An 18,098-nucleotide genomic window follows, 5' to 3' on the forward strand; every position below is an offset into this window, starting at 1 on the left:
TAACGACTGCACTACAATCTGCTGAATTTACGATTACAGTAACTAAAACTCGAAATTGCACCTCCTATACAAAACTCACACGCAATTTAAATAAGAATCTACGAAGTAAACACTAAAGCGCGATGCTACAACTATCAAATACTATAATACGCCTGAAATATATGAATTAAACAATGCAAGTACCCAAAAACACGCAAAGAAATTAATTAAACTATCTAACAAACAAGTAGGCTAGGGTTATACGACTTGCTGCTGCAGCTGCTTATCCAATGGCTGCATTTTATTGAACAAAAAAAAATATTCATCATTACTGGCCAATTTCAACATTATTATCATTTACATGAAAACAACCATTCACATAAAAGTATGATCAAGTTGATGTAGTTTTTACAATGAGACAAGATGGCTGGACAGATAAACAGTTAAAAGTGCAAAACACTGTTCCTAGCTTTCAGCACTTGTATGCTTCATCAGCAGAAAGGAATGAGGGGTTGGATGTAGAAGTATGGAAAGGATGGGTAGCCTGCCTGTGTTACTGAGTAGTCAACATGTCAAACTGTCATGCGAAATGCCTGAGCTCAGTTCTTAATACTGTCAGGTATATTTCCTAGTTGGAGGTTTCCTAGTGGGAGGACTGGGGCAGGGTGCACTCAGCCTGGAAGATATCCAAATGACTCCATATGGCAGAGGAAGACAGTTTTGTCAGATTAAGTGTTAAACAGATCACAAGAATAATTAAGTGTTTGAAAAGCAATAACTCTTCTGGATGCAATGAAATTACAACTAAAATATTTAAATAACTTGTGCTGCCTTGATGGTTGCCCCCTTGAGTTACACTTGTAATTGGTCATTGAGTCAGTTTGCAGAGCTTCAAAGGCTCAAATATGCACCAGTAATATCCATTATAAAAGTGGATTTAAGTAATTTACCTCCAGTTACAGACTCACCTCCCTCCTTTCTTTCTGTTTAAGATGGTGTCTTACAACAGAGTAGCGAACTACTTTCCTGACAATAACGTTCATGCACTCACTCGTACATCATGTTCTGTAAATCCCATCATGAATGAGAGCCTTTGGGTGTGTGGAGTGAGTCAAACTACACAACAGGAACATGAAATCATTGTAGGATGGTTCTGTAAAGTATACTGATAACAAATCATGACTAGTACTAACCCACACTGATAATTAACAGAATTATTCCTAGATTCTAGAATGAAATTTTCACTCTACAGCGGAGTGTGCGCTGATATGAAACTTCCTGGCAGATTAAAACTGTGTGCCAGACCGAGACTCGAACTCGCAGGAGAGCTTCTATAACTTTGGAAGGTAGGAGACGAGGTACTGGCAGAAGTAAAGCTGTGAGGACGAGGTGTAAGTCATGCTTGGGTAGCTCAGTTGGTAGAGAACTTGCCTGCGAAAGGCAAAGGTCCTGAGTTTGAGTCTCGGTCCGGCACATAGTTTTACTCCTAGATTATTTTATATGTGTTTATGTATACTAGCAGAAAAAGTACTTTGAGAGAAGCTGCTGCTTCTCCCACTATACCACTCATCTGTTGCTGTTATCTACAAAATAACAAAAAAGTTTTTTCACAGATAGATAATTTTAAAGGATGCAAATTTGGATATTGCTAAGGTGGTGAAAATTATGTTTGATAATACTATGAAAAGCATAGATCACTACTCAACCATGTAGTGGAGATGTTGAGTTACAAACAGGCACCACATAAATACTGCTAAACAAGTAAGTATTTGGCCACAAGGTATTCTTCTGAATTAGACAACATACACACATTCACGCAAATGCAACTCATACACACATGACCAGTGTCTCTGGCTGCTGTGGCCATCTGGGTGGTGAGGGTAATGAGAATTCTGGGATGGATGGATAGTAGGGTAGGGGTGATGGGTGGTAAAGTCCTACTTGTGGGAGCATACAGAGATGAGGTGGGAAGAGCGTAAGGCAGATAGGTGCATTCCGGAGCTTAGATGGAGGGCCGAGGGGGGAGGGATTGGGGGGTGGGAAGGGGTCTGGAAAAGGAGAGAAGTAAAAAGACTGTAGATGCATTGGTGGAATAGAAAGCTATGTAGTGCTGGAGTGGGAACAGAGAGGGGTATAGGTAGGTGAGGGTCGGTGACTAATGAAGGTTGAGGCCAGGAGGGGTACAGGAAAGTAGGCTATATGGTAGGTAGCATATCCACCTGCACTATTCAGAAGAGCTGTTGTTTATAGGAAGGATCCAGATGGCACAGGCTGTGAAGCAGTCACTGAAACAAAGAATTCTGTATTGGGCGCATGCTTAGTAACTGGGTGGTCCAGCTGCTTCTTGGCACAGTTTGTCGGTGGCCACTCATGCGGACAGACAGCTTGTTGGTTGTCATGCCCATGTAGAGTACAGCACAGTGGTTGCTCTTTAGCTATAGATCAGATGACTGGATTCACAGGTAGCCCTGCCTTTGATGGGATAGGTGATGCTCGTGTCCGGACTTGAGTAGGTGGTGATGCGAGGATGTATGGGACAGGTCTTGCGTCTACATCTGTTACAGGCATATGAGTCATGAGAAAAGGGGTTGGGAGGCAGGGTTGAGTAGGAATGGATGAGGATATTATATAACTTCAGCGGGCAGCAGAATACAACTGTGACAGGGATGGGAAAGAATAGTCAGTAGGACATTCCTCAGTTTAGGGGGTGATGAGAGGTAGTTAAAGCCCTGGTAGACAATGTAATTCAGTAGTTCCAGTCCTGGGTGGTACTGTGTCAAAAGAGGAAGGAGGTGGAAGGAGGTACTAATGTAACCATATTTGAGGTGGAGGTCAACATCATGGAAGGTGGTTTGTTGGTTTGAGGAGAAACAGGTGAAGCAAATGGAGGAGAAGGTGTTGAGGTTCTGGAGGAATGTGGATAGGGTGTCCTCGCCCTCAATCCTAATCATGAACATGTCTGCATTGAATCTGAACCAGGCAAGGTGTTTGGGATTGTGGGTGGTCAGGAGGGATTCCTCTAGATGGCCAATGACCTCCAGCCTCAAAGCACGGTGGAGGTCAGCAGCAAAAACTTATCGATTGTACACAGTTTGTTTACATTGTTTACTTTAGTGCTCTTCTAAGTTACTTTTGAGCAGAAGAAGTGAACAGTAGCTGATTTTTAGTAGTTATAATTTGCAATTTCTCAATCTTTTGCCTTGAGTGAGTTTACTTTCAAATGTAGATTTCCGCTGCAGAAATCACTAGTGTTGCTTTATTTACTTGATTCAACGACCTTTGCAAATAGTAAATATTCAGTAGACCTCCAGCCTCAGATTCTCAGAGTTTAATCTCGTGTTTTGTAAGTGTATATTCAATTAGTGCACAGCACAGTAGTTACTCAGCTGTTTGCTTAGAGGCTAGTGACCATGGTAGTAAGCACAGTTAGGCACTCAGTTCGGTGCCAGCTGTCACCTGTGACACATCTCCAGGCCATCAAGCTATGTATTATTTATTCCTGTGTTTCCTTAACAGTATGTCTATGTTTAATTGCTTGCGTGATTTGGTATTTAAGAAGTTTAGTTTCTTGTTTTTTGTTTATGTGAGTGTAAATTCAGGTAGTCTGTAGCTCAGCTGTCATTTTTCTGAACAGCCAGTTACATAGTTCATTGAGGTATCAGTGTTACAGGTCAGGAGGGTAACAAGTTGCTTATCTAGTTTCTGCCAACTTTTACCACTGACTCTTCTGTTAGTCCTGCTAGGATGTGTGCAGATGCAGGAGGAGTTGGGAGCAGTTTAAAACAGTTGAATATGGTTTTGACTACAATAATTGGCCTTCAGGCTAACTCCTCGCAGCATAGTGGTGGCAGAGATTCTGGAGCATCGCATGGGACACTGCAGGTATTGCTTGTTTCACCCTGGGCTCTATTGCTGAGGCACCTTCTAGTGTACCCAACACAGTGGACCCACAGGATGAGAGGAGGGAGGTAAGGCATTCGCATCACTCCAGATTGAGGCCTAATGTGGACACTGGTTATATGGCCTCGCCTATTCAGCCTACCCTCAGCAGGGTTCGACCAGGAACATGGGGGCAGGGGCTTGCTAGTTATTGGGAGCTCCAATGTTAGGCACGTTATGGAGCTGCTGTGGAGGATAGCATTCAGCACTGAAAGAAAGACACTGTGCACTTGGTATTTCTGCCAAATTGCCTCATTTGAAGTGTGGAGGTGGCCTCGCCTGTAGCTGACGAGCATACAGGGTGAAGTCGTCTGAAAGTTATGACTCGTGTTGGCCCCAATAGTACCTGTCACATTGGATCTGTGGCCATCCCCAATTCTTACAGGTGGATGATGAGGAGGTGAAGACTGCTGGCCTCACTTGCAGAGTTTAAGCAGAGCTCACAATTTGCGGCATTGTACCCGGAGTTGTGATTGGGGCCCATTGGTTTGGGGATGAGTGGAGGGTCCCAATCAAAGGCTTCATTGTCTCTGTGATGGTCTTGGCTGCAGATTTCTGGACCTGTGTTATTGGGTAGGGATTTGTAGGACTCCCCTTAATATGTCAGGGGTGCACTACACGAAGGAAACAGCTACTCGGGTGGCAGAGTACTTTTGGAGCGCAAATGGTTTTTTTTTTTTTTTTTTTAGGCTAGGCAGCAGGTTTGAGACATTCTCATGAACACTCACCAATCAATACGCATATACAGAAATTAGACTGTCTTCAGAGTAAAGACACTTTGGCTGTAAAAATTTATCAGTAAACTGTCACGGTATTTTGTAATGAAGTCGCCGAATTTACTGCCTTCCAGGAAAATTCTCAACCTCAGTTTATTCTTGGGACTGAGAGACAGCTAAAACTCGAAGTAAAATGCTCTGAGATATTTAGTAAGACTTGGATTGTTTATCGGGAAGACATATTAGACACCTCAGGAGGTGGAGCATTCATTGCAGTTGACAAAAATATTGTCTCCACTGAGGTTGAAATTGAGTGTGGTGGTGAAGCATCTGGTAGCGCATAACAGGTCTAAGTGAAAGCAAGATAACTGTCAGATGTTTTTACTGAATGCCTGACTTTGCTGTTATGATTCTAGAGTCATTCGAAGAAAGTCTATGGTTATTTGTGCATAAATACCCAAATCATGCAATACTAATTGGTGGCAACTTTAATCTAGACTGGAACATGTTTGGCTTCATTGCACAGAATACAGACATACATTCTTGTGAAGTACTTTTGAACAAGTCTTCTGAAAACTGTCTTGAGCATCTAGTTCGGCAGCCCACATGCAATGGAAGTATCCTGCACCTTGTAGCTACAAACGTACTGGATCTTATCGATGGTGTCAGTATCGGGACGGGGATTAGTGATCATGAGGTCGAAAGTTAATAAATCAGTCAAGAGGGCTAAGAGAGTCCTTCTGCTAGAAAGAGCAGATAAGCAGTTGTTAGCATCTCACTTAGACAATGAACTGCAATCATTTAGTTGCAGAATGGTGGATATGGAGGAATTATGGGCAAAGTTTAAACAGATTGTAAATCGTTTTCTGGACAAGAATATGCCTAGTAACTGGATTAGGATGGAAAAGATACATTGCGGCTTAATAATGAAATGAGTAAAATGCTGAGGAAGCAATGACCGTTGCACTCTCGGTCACACAAATGACAACAGGCAAAGATTAGTAAAGATCTGTGAAAAGAGCCATGCTCATATCATAACTCATACCTTGGCTAAAGATCTCATAGAGAATCCAGAAAAATTCTGGTCATATCTAAACTTGTTAAGTGAATCTAAGGCCTCCCTCCAGTCACTCGTTGACGAGTCTAGTTTGCCAGTGGAAGATAATGAAGGAAGTTCGCAGTTTTAAATTCCACATTTCAAAAATCATTCACACAGGAGAATCATACAAACGTAATGTCGTTTGACCACCACACAGAGTCCCATATGGATGACATAGTGTCCCATAGTGCTCACAGCCATTTTGGATGACATAGTAATAAGCATCCCTGACATAGAGAAACGACTGAAAGAGTTGAAAACAAATAAGTTGTCAGTTTGGATGGAATCCCAATTCACTTTTACAAGGAGTACTCTACATCACTGGCCTCTTACTTAGTTTGCATTTATCATGAGTCTCTCAACCAGCATAAAGTGCCAAGCATCTGGAAAAAAGTTCAGGTGATTCCTGTATGTAAGAAGTATGAAAGAAAGGACCTGTAAAATTACAGACAAATATTCTTAATTTCAGTTTGCTGTGTAATTCTAGAGGATATTCTGAGTTTGAACACAATAAATTTCCTACAGACAAAAAAGCTCATGTCCACGAATCAGTATGACTTTACAAAGCATCGCTCATGCAAAATTCAGCTTGCTCTTTTCTCACATGATATTTTGTGAACTATGGATAAAGAACAACAGCGAGATTTCATACTTCTAGACTTTTGAAAAGCATTTGTGCTGCAGACTGCTAACAAAGGTGCATACATACGGAATAGGCTCCCAGATATGTGACTGGCTCAAAGACTTCTTAAGTTATAGAACCCAGTATTTTGTGGAGGAGGACATTAAACACTAATGTTCCGTCGACAATGAGGTCATTAGAGGTGGAGCACAAGCTCAGATTAGGGAAGGACAGGGAAGGAAAATGGCCATGCCATTTCACAGTAACCCTCCCAGCATTTGCCTGAAGCGATTTAGAGAAATCAAGGAAAACCTAAATCAGGATGGCTGCACATGGGTTTGAACCGTCATCCCCCTGAATATGAGTCCACTGTGATAACCACTCCACCACCTCACTCAGTCCAGTGTTTTGTCCTCAATGATGAGTGTTCATTGGAGAAAGGGGTTAACATCAAGAGTGCCCAGGGAAATGTGATAGGACCATTGCTACTTTCTATGTACGTAAATGATCTGGCAGAGAGGGTGCGCAGCAATTTGTGGTTGTTCACTGACGATGCTGTGGTGTACAGGAAGGTATTGAAGATAGTGACTTTAGCTTGATACAAGATGACCTAGACAAAATTTCTAGTTGGTGTGATGAATCACAGCTGGCTCTTAATGTTGAAAAATGTAAGTTAATGTAGATGAGGAGTAAAAATAAACCCGTAATGTTCAGATATAGCATTAGTAGTGTCCTGTTTGACACAGTCACATTGTTTAAATATCTGGACATAACATTGTGAAGTGATATGAAATGGAAAGAGCATGTGAGGATTCTGGTAGGGCACGTGAATGGTTAACTTCAGTTTATTAGGAGAATTTAAGGAAAGTGTAGTTCACCTGTAAAACAGACCACGTATAGGAAGCTAATGCGACTTATTCTTGAGTACTGGTCAAGTGTTTGGAATCTGCACCAGGTCAAATTGAAAAAAACACATTGAAGTAATTTAGAGGCAAGCTGCTAGATTTGTTAACAGTAGGTTAAATCAGCATGCAAGTGTTATGGATATGCTTCAGGACCTCAAGTGCAAATTCCTTGAGGGGAGAAGACATTCATTTCAAAGAACACTACTGAGAAAGTTCAGAGAATCAGCATTTGAGTCTGCAGAATGATCCTACTGCTGCCAACATACATTTCACTTAAGGACCATGAAGAAAATATTTGGGAAATCAGGGCTCATATAGTGGCATACAGACAGTCGTTTTTCCCTCACTCTATTAGTGAGTGGTACGGGAAAAGATGAAACTTGTTGTGATGAGTAGGGCATTGTATGGTAAAGGAACAGAAACTTGAGAGTCAGTGGAAGAAATTGTTGTTATCTTTTATTTATATGAGTAGATTGTGGGGAGTAGCCTCATGGTGCTAGTCTATGAGAGTATAGATTATCTCAATGGAGGCACAGTAAGTAGTCCCAACAGGGCATCCTGGGGGTTGAGTTTATGAACTTTAGGAAGCATGTAGAAGTTAGGAGTGTGTGAAGTGGGAGGGGTGAGGAAAGACATAGACTCTGGGGAGGGGTTCTGGGATGGCCCTTAGAATGTGAGAAGAGACTGGAGAGCCTGCTGAATTTCTGAAATGGGGTCACTGTGGCATGGCTTGTAGATAGACGTATTTGAAAACTGGAGGAGCCCTTCAACCAGGTAATCCTTGTGGTTTGAAGATTATATTCACCGAGGTTTGCACAGGTGAAATGAGAAATATTTATCATTGAGTGGGTATAACTAGTCTCTTAGACAATGACCAATTTATAAATTCTTTATTGCTACACTAAGACACAGTTTAAGACAGGAATCATGAGAGTCAGTTATGACTACCATTGGTGTCAACAATAAATGGAGCATGTTCACAAAAATTATGACTGAGCACTTGAATAGAGTCACAACATTAAAAAAAGTGAGTATCCAGAAAAATCAACCTTCAAAATCAAAACCTGTGCCATCAGATTTTAAAACAAAAGATCTGAAAGCAAAAATGGAAAACATGTATATGTTACACAGACTGTCTAACTCAGAATTACATAAAGAACTCTACAAGCAGTACAAATATAAGTACCGCAAAGAAGTCAGGAAATTAGAATCAGGAATAATCAGCCAACAGTTATGAGGTTCAGATAACATTACAAACACTTCCTAGTCAATTGTAAATAAAATCAGAAGCAATGAAACAGATTGTAAAGTCTTGGGTTTATTCATAGATGATCGACTTTCATGGAAGCAGCAAGCTGATTATGTCTGTAAAAAAATAACACCCAGTCTATATGCATTAAGAAGATTGGCACCATATCTTAATTCTGAAACCCTAAAGACTGTACTATTTCTTGTCTTATGGAAGAGTTCTGAGGGGTGGGACATGCCAAATTAATATGAAAAGAGTTTTCATACTGCAGAAGCAACTCTTGAAGATCACAGTAAAAGTAAAATCAGGAACTTCTTGCAAACCCCTATTCATTAGACACAATATTTTCACAGTTTATGCCATGTATATACTAGAAACTATAACGCTCGTGAAAGAAGACACTAAAATCACAAAAAGAAACATGGATATTCACAACTATGTAACAAGGCATAGAAAAGATTTTCATAAGGTTAACAGAAGATTAACTTTAACAGTGAAAAGCCCCTACGTCAAAGGAGCTGTTTTTAATAACTTGTTGCCAAATGAAGTTAAGATATTGACAGGGGTTACTTTTAAAGAGTGGGTCAAGCAGTGGCTTATCCAAAAATGCCCTTATAATTTGAATTTATCATGAATTAAAATGTAATAAGAAATAATGTAACCTAAAAAAACTGTAATTGTAAAAACTTCATACTTGGTTCACAAGATGTAAAATTATGTGTTATGAGCAATAAATTGAATTGAATTGAATTATAGTAAGCAGTATTCACTACTGTGAACAGATGGAAAAATTAGTGCAAATAATATTTCTTCTTACCAGAAGAAGTGTCTGGATGACTCACAGCTTGGCAGTCATCCATTTTTGTGGGTGATGATGAATATATCTGCTGAAAATTTCTTTTGTTGTCCATTTCAGCAGCTGCTTTGCAAGAATTTGGACTTTCTGGTGCACCTTGGCCTGTTTTAAATTCTGGATTTTCTTGACAGTGCCTTGAAAGTAAAAGCAAAATTTTAATAATGAGTTGAAAGTTATATGAATTTTATATAAGTGCTGTATTCTGCCTACCTTTTATGGGCTGTGATGTATGCAAGAGAGGCAGCACAGAGCAACAAGACTGCTGAGCACACTGATGGCACTATTATATACACATCTTCATAGAAGTGAACTGTGTGTGTTTGACTTTCTTGAATTGGAGATACAGTCGCTGGTAAAGAGAGAATAAGTCACTGCCTTTTTGTATTCATCCTTTTTAAAAGAAAATTGCTGATTTAATATATGGAAGATCTAAAGTGCTCATTGAAAAGATAGCAACTGCAACTGTAATTTTCTGAATTTAGGTCATATAGAGGATCTTATGTTTGCCTCAATCTTGTGTTTTCCTTACCTCCTGTTATAGTTGTTGTGGCAATCTTGAAATTCACTCTCACTGATCCAGCATTATTGTGAGCTGTGATTCTCAGTTGGTACCAGGTTCCAGGCTGTAGATCCCCAATTAGGACATTTTTACTAGCTGCATTGTTATCTACCAAAATCCACTCACTGGCACTACCCAAAACACGATACTCAATAACAAAATACAGCATGGGACAACCTCCATCTGGCCAGGAAGGCAGATGCAGGTATAAAGAAGTAGCATTTCTTGACAAAATTTCATTTGAGTTGGGGATCTGTGGCTCTGAAAAAAAGAAGTAATTTCTGATATTTACAAAACATAAACATATTAACTCCACGGATGCTGTTAAGCCAAAACCTTATGACCACCTGCTTAATAGCATGTTGGTTCAACTTTGGAACATAATACAGCAGCAGTTCTGTGTAGCTTGGATTCAATAAGTCCTCAATAGTTTTCTGGTGGTATGTTACACCAGATGCCTATGCACAGGTCACACAATTCCCATACATTATAGGCCGGTGGTTTGTGGTGGCAGGTTGTTACCCAAAAGTATCCCAGATGTGTAAAGTTGCATTCAGATCAGAAGAATTGTGTGGCCAGACAAGACATCAATGTAAGTTCTGTATTATGCTCCTCAAACCAGTGCAGCACATGGAAAGTCATCCTTTCTGGAAGATGCCATTGCTGTTGTGAAAGACGTTAAGTGTGAAGGGACACAGGTAATCAGCAATAATGTTCACACAGTCCACAGATATTATGACACCAGAAGTTACTACCGCATGTCCCATGGAAGCCCAGGTGAATGTCCCCCTCCAGCCTGTGTCTATGGCATGTTGCATGTTCAAGTAACTGTTCATCTGAATGAAAGTGTATCCAGGTAAGACCATTTACCTGGTGTAACTAGAAAAATGATTCATCTGATCAGACAAGAAGTTTCTGTTAATTCATGGTCACTCTTGATGATCTCATACCCTCTGCAATCAGAACTGATCATGTCGATAAGTCAACATGGAAACATGTAAGGGTTATCTGCTGTGGAGCCCCATGTTTAACTATGAATGCTGAAGGGTGTGCCCTACAATACTTGTGCCTGTATCAGAATTGTTCTCTGTTGTCGGCTCTGTCACAAAATACTGCCTCCATGTTTTAAAAATTATGAAGGCTCTATCCTCCATATTATATCATGGGGAATGGGCATGCAACACCTTGTTGCCTACTTGTTATTTCATCATCCCTCGACCACTTTCCATAGATGCTCATGGCAGTACATGGACAAACAACTAGTTTCACTGTTTGCAAGATGCTCATTCCCAGGTGCCACACCACAACAATCTGCCCTTTGTCAAATCGCTTATGTCAGTGGATTCCTCATTTGCCTTCAACTGGTCTCTGCTGCACTGATATGCCTATACATTCTTTATCATGACACAGGCCTGCTATGTCAACAGCCACTATTCAATTTTGCAGTGGGCAGTGATCATAATGTTTTGGCTAACCAGTGTAAGTACACTACTAGTGATGTTGATCAGTAATTAGAGAATCTGTGCTTGTGTAAGCTGTTACCAGCACACTGGTCAACAAAGACGTAGTGCAAAGATCAATAACAGGCATTGGATGAAGAGCAGCTATCTCAAGAGAGGCCAGAGACTCACTGACAAGCAACATGTCACCAACGCCCTCTTGACAGCATATATTTAGGCTGCCGCCACTGACCGAAGGGTCTCACTGACTCACTCATTCCCGTTGGCATCTGTCAGCATATTGCTCTGTGGGCTCAGTTCAAGTCACAGGCTCCAACAGTACATAGCGACCAGATGTAAGAGGACTGTTACTGACGAGCTTGTACCACAGAACATGGACTCTATTCGAGTTAAGTAAATGTTCATGTAAATAAAGAATCATATTAATCCGTGTGTGCATTTGTGTTGTAGAAAGAGGTCACCCATAACAACATCCTCTCTCTTGCTTCCTCGTGGTACAAGAGTCTAAAAAACCCTTTAGAAGATGCATTTTTAGATGTCCTATCATTTTGATTGTTACTATTTGCTTCACAGTAGATCAGTGAATCACTCAGGGACATCTATTACATGCTATCCCACACACCATCTGATAAAGATGACAACTCAATCCTCAAAATATTGTGCAGAAAATGGGATCTTCAATGCAGTTGGACACTATAAATCCATATTGTATAAATTATGCTATGTTAAGTGCAGCCATGAAGGAAACAGAACAGACAGAATGAGGAGAGAAATGAAAAACAATTCCAGATGAAGCAAAGTCTGTAATGGAAGAAACTGGTCACAACAATATCTTTTTGTGACTTTGTGAGAGGTTATTGAACAAAGAAGTTCTAATGAACTTATGTCTCAAAATGCATGGTTTCCATGCTAGAGACCATTCATTCAATCATACTTTGTTACAGAGACTGTGGTCTAATACACATTGTACCATGCAGCCACAGTTACAGAATGTGTTGAAAATGGGGTCCATTTGCCACAACACATATGTGTATATGCAGCAGTATGTTCTGTCTCGCAGGTTCATACTTGTCAGGCTGCATCTGAACAGTGTCACAGGCAGTATGAATATCCTGCCCCAGTATCTACACATCTGGAATGGGTTCCACATACATGATACTTTTGAGATGCCCCCATGACCAGAAATCACATGGGTTGAGATTCAGTGAATGAGCAGGCCATGCAATGGACCAACTCGTCTGACCCATTGACCAGGGAAGACATGACTGAGATGTGTCCACACATTAATGGCAAAGGGGACTGTAGCACAACCATGTAGCACCCACATAACCCTTCAAATCATCAATGACGCTTCCAGAATGGGGGGGGGGGGGGGAGGGAGGGGCAAAGTCACCTGCAAGAAATGCTGATAGTCCTGGCCTGTTAGGCGACATGGAAGGAAGACTGGTCCCAAAATATCGTCACCAATTTTCCTGGCCCATACATTCAGGCTGCACTGATGATGATTCACTGTCACCATACCATGGGGGTCCTGCACACTATACCACAGATGACTGTTATGAACGTTGAAGATACCTCTCTGCATAAAGGTGGTGACATCTGTGAATAGGATGGATGACACAAACCCCAGAATTGTGGTTGCCTGATGAAGAAACCAGTGACAAAATTTCTCCTGGTGTGGAAGGTCTGTCACTAGTAAGCCCTGCACATGCTGTCAGTGACAAGGGTAGTAGCATTTGTTCCACACTGTCATCTGGCTTACCATGTACTGGCAGGCTAACTGTCTGGTACTGATATGGCAGTTATCTTCCATAGTGTTAATCACATTTTCCTTCAAGTCTGGTGTCTGACCATTTTGGTTACATTGATCATGATTTACTGCCTCCTGAAACAACCCTGTCTCAGCCTGATACAACCTTGCTGCCCATTGTCCATTGCCATTCACCTCTCCGTAAGTAAACACCATGTCAGCAAGCTCTATGTTTGAATATGGAACCATTGTGTACAATGCTGTATCACATCCACTACACGGAGAGTCAGCAAGAGAAGTGAATCACATGCAACATTACCAATTACTATGGCAGGAGAGGGCACTAGAACATGACATACGAGCAATGGTACCACCCCCTAGGACGAAACCACACATACTGAAACTATGGCTGCATGGTACAGCATTATTAGTCTGCAGCGTCTGCAACAAAGTATGATTGAATAAATGGTCTCTAGCATGGAAACCATGCATTTTCAGATATAAGTGCATTCTTTGTTCTGTATCCTCTCATTGATCAATCCCTAAAGTTTGCACACAGTGGAAAAAAAATCACCCTGTAGAGGCATTGGAAATATGACTAGAAGTCAGTCTAGTTAGTTGAGATGAGAGTTACAATTAGATAGTACATGGAATTCACCCCCCCCCCCCCATGAACCATGGACCTTGCCGTTGGTGGGGAGGCTTGCGTGCCTCAGCGATACAGATGGCCCTACCGTAGGTGCAACCACAACGGAGGGGTATCTGTTGAGAGGCCAGACAAACGTGTGGTTCCTGAAGAGGGGCAGCAGCCTTTTCAGTAGTTGCAGGGGCAACAGTCTGGATGATTGACTGATCTGGCCTTGCAACATTAACCAAAACGGCCTTGCTGTGCTGGTACTGCGAACGGCTGAAAGCAAGGGGAAACTACAGCCGTAATTTTTCCCGAGGACATGCAGCTTTACTGTATGATTAAATGATGATGGCATCCTCTTGGGTAAAATATTCCGGAGGTAAAATAGTCCCCCATTCGGATCTCCGGGCGGGGACTACTCAGGAGGATGTCGTTATCAGGAGAAAGAAAACTGGCGTTCTACGGATCGGAGCGTGGAATGTCAGATCCCTTAATCGGGCAGGTAGGTTAGAAAATTTAAAAAGGGAAATGGATAGGTTAAAGTTAGATATAGTGGGAATTAGTGAGGTTCGGTGGCAGGAGGAACAAGACTTCTGGTCAGGTGACTACAGGGTTATAAACACAAAATCAAATATGGGTAATGCAGGAGTAGGTTTAATAATGAATAGGAAAATAGGAATGCGGAAGATACTACCAACAGCATAGTGAACGCATTATTGTGGCCAAGATAGATACGAAGCCCACACCTACTACAGTAGTACAAGTTTATATGCCAACTAGCTCTGCAGATGATGAAGAAATGTATGATGAAATAAAAGAAATTATTCAGATAGTGAAGGGAGACGAAAATTTAATAGTAATGGGTGACTGGAATTCGAGTGTAGGAAAAGGGAGAGAAGGAAACATAGTAGGTGAATATGGATTGGGGCTAAGAAATGAAAGAGGAAGCCGCCTAGTAGAATTTTGCACAGAGCACAACTTAATCATAGCTAACACTTGGTTTAAGAATCATGAAAGAAGGTTGTATACGTGGAAGAACCCTGGAGATACTAAAAGGTATCAGATAGATTATATAATGGTAAGACAGAGATTTAGGAACCAGGTTTTAAGTTGTAAGACATTTCCAGGGGCAGATGTGGACTCTGACCACAATCTATTGGTTATGACCTGTAGATTAAAACTGAAGAAACTGCAAAAATGTGGGAAATTAAGGAGATGTGACCTGGATAAACTGAAAGAACCAGAGGTTGTACAGAGTTTCAGGGAGAGCATAAGGGAACAATTGACAGGAATAGGGGAAAGAAATACAGTAGAAGAAGAATGGGTAGCTCTGAGGGATGTAGTAGTGAAGGCAGCAGAGGATAAAGTAGGTACAAAGACGAGGGCTGCTAGAAATCCTTGGGTAACAGAAGAAATATTGAATTTAATTGATGAAAGGAGAAAATATAAAAATGTAGTAAATGAAGCAGGCAAAAAGGAATACAAACGTCTCAAAAATGAGATCGACAGGAAGTGCAAAATGGCTAAACAGGGATGGCTAGAGGACAAATGTAAGGATGTAGAAGCTTATCTCACTAGGGGTAAGATAGATACTGCCTACAGGAAAATTAAAGAGACCTTTGGAGAGAAGAGAACCAAGTGTATGAATATCAAGAGCTCAGATGGCAGCCCAGTTCTAAGCAAAGAAGGGAAGGCAGAAAGGTGGAAGGAGTATATAGAAGGTTTATACAAGGGCGATGTACTTGAGGACAATATTATGGAAATGGAAGAGGATGTAGATGAAGACGAAATGGGAGATATGATACTGCGTGAAGAGTTTGACAGAGCACTGAAAGACCTGAGTCGAAACAAGGCCCCCGGAGTAGACAACATTCCATTAGAACTACTGACGGCCTTGGGACAACCAGTCCTGAGAAAACTCTACCAGCTGGTGAGCAAGATGTATGAGACAGGCGAAATACCCTTAGACTTCAAGAAGAATATAATAATTCCAATCCCAAAGAAAGCAGGTGCTGACAGATGTGAAAATTACCGAACTATCAGTTTAATAAGCCTCGGCTGCAAAATACTAACGCGAATTCTTTACAGACGAATGGAAAAACTGGTAGATGCAGACCTCGGGGAGGATCAGTTTGGATTCCGTCGAAATGTTGGAACACGTGAGGCAATACTGACCTTACGACTTATCTTAGAAGGAAGATTAAGAAAAGGCAAACCTACATTTCTAGCATTTGTAGACTTAGAGAAAGCTTTTGACAATGTTGACTGGAATACTCTTTTTCAAATTCTAAAGGTGGCAGGGGTAAAATACAGGGAGCGAAAGGCTATTTATAATTTGTACAGAAACCAGATGGCAGTCATAAGAGTCGAGGGGCATGAAAGGGAAGCAGTGGTTGGGAAAGGAGTGAGACAGGGTTGTAGCCTCTGGCCGATGTTATTCAATCTGTATATTGAGCAAGCAGTAAAGGAAACAAAAGAAAAATTTGGAGTAGGTATTAAAATTCATGGAGACGAAGTAAAAACTTTGAGGTTCGCCGATGACATTGTAATTCTGTCAGAGACGGCAAAGGACTTGGAAGAGCAGTTGAACGGAATGGACAGTGTCTTGAAAGGAGGATATAAGATGAACATTAACAAAAGCAAAACGAGGATAATGGAATGTAGTCAAATTAAATCGGGTGATGCTGAGGGAATTAGATTAGGAAATGAGACACTTAAAGTAGTAAAGGAGTTTTGCTATTTAGGAAGTAAAATAACTGATGATGGTCGAAGTAGAGAGGATATAAAATGTAGACTGGCAATGGCAAGGAAAGCGTTTCTGAAGAAGAGAAATTTTTTAACATCGAATATAGATTTATGTATCAGGAAGTCGTTTCTGAAAGTATTTGTTTGGAGTGTAGCCATGTATGGAAGTGAAACATGGACGATAAATAGTTTGGACAAGAAGAGAATAGAAGCTTTCGAAATGTGGTGCTACAGAAGAATTCTGAACATTAGATGCGTAGTTCACATAACTAATGAGGCGGTATTGAATAGGATTGGGGAGAAGAGAAGTTTGTGGCACAACTTGACTAGAAGAAGGGATCGGTTGGTAGGACATGTTTTGAGGCATCAAGGGATCACAAATTTAGCATTGGAGGGCAGCGTGGAGGGTAAAAATCGTAGAGGGAGACCGAGAAATGAGTACACTAAGCAGATTCAGAAGGATGTAGGTTGCAGTAGGTACTGGGAGATGAAGCAGCTTGCACAGGATAGAGTAGCATGGAGAGCTGCATCAAACCAGTCTCAGGACTGAAGACAACAACAACAACATGGAATTCACTCATATCATACAGGCTGCTCTCATAGGAATTTTTGTTCTAAGTCTGCACCCCCAAACAATATGAATAACCATCACCAGAGGCATAATCATTACGAATTTTTATGTTTCATCTATCATTTTTATTTGTAAACAGTGTTTAGTGCATTCTGACCCACTTCATTTCACTGCATTGACATCCCAAGGAGTAAACAGACATACATCACACTCAGAGGTCACTTGGTGATACTCCTCGACAATGGCTATTTTCATCCATAGCTGAAATACTGGAAAAAGAAATGATAATATCCCAGGCACAATCCCAAAACATCATCATCATCATAATCACCATCACCACCACCACCACCACCACCACCACCACCACAACTATCATCATAATCATCTTCCCTTCAATTAGATAGCTGTCAGTTCTGATCTAACAAACAAAACAATTCTCATATTTTTTAAGGTCCTCCAGTATCTCTCTTTTCCCATTTGACTTGTACTTCAGGAAAAAATGTAGTATCATATGACTGTAATATCAATTAGTCACTGTTGTAATGGACCAACTCATACAAATACCTGGGTGTAACACTTTGTAGGGATATGAAATGGAATGATCACATAGGTTCATTTGTAGGTAAAGCAGATGGTAGACTGGTTTTGTTGGTAGAATACTGGAGAAGTGCAATCAGTCTACTAAAGAGATTGCTTGTGCAATCTATCCTACAATACTGCTCAAGTGTGTGGGACCCGTACCAGATAGGATTAACAGGGTATATTGAATGTATACTGAGAAGGGAAGTACGAAAGGTCACAGGTTTGTTTAATCCAGGGGAGAGTGTCACATAGATATTGAAGGAACTGAAATGGCAGACTCTTGAACAGAGACTTAAACTAGCCTGAGAAAGTCTATTAACAAAGTTTCAAGAACCAGATTTAAATGATTACTCTAGGGACATACTACAACCCCCTACGTATTGCTTACACAGGCATAATGAGGATAAGATTAGAATAATTACTGCATGCACAGAG

The 18,098-nt window shown here is 40.9% G+C and overlaps 1 protein-coding gene across 1 annotated transcript in view; it reads right to left on the minus strand.

The window, feature by feature from the left end:
- Positions 1-18,098, minus strand: part of LOC126297629 (Down syndrome cell adhesion molecule-like protein Dscam2) — a 340,086-nt gene that overhangs the window by 89,183 nt on the left and 232,805 nt on the right. The window contains exons 24-26 of the mRNA XM_049988691.1: positions 9,895-10,185; positions 9,576-9,714; positions 9,327-9,499 (exon numbers count right to left, since the gene is read on the minus strand). Of these exons, the coding sequence (XP_049844648.1) occupies positions 9,327-9,499; positions 9,576-9,714; positions 9,895-10,185 (603 nt within the window). The remainder of the gene's footprint in view (positions 1-9,326; positions 9,500-9,575; positions 9,715-9,894; positions 10,186-18,098) is intronic.

Source organism: Schistocerca gregaria, chromosome 1 (assembly GCF_023897955.1).
Source record: "Schistocerca gregaria isolate iqSchGreg1 chromosome 1, iqSchGreg1.2, whole genome shotgun sequence".
Lineage (NCBI taxonomy): Eukaryota > Metazoa > Arthropoda > Insecta > Orthoptera > Acrididae > Schistocerca > Schistocerca gregaria.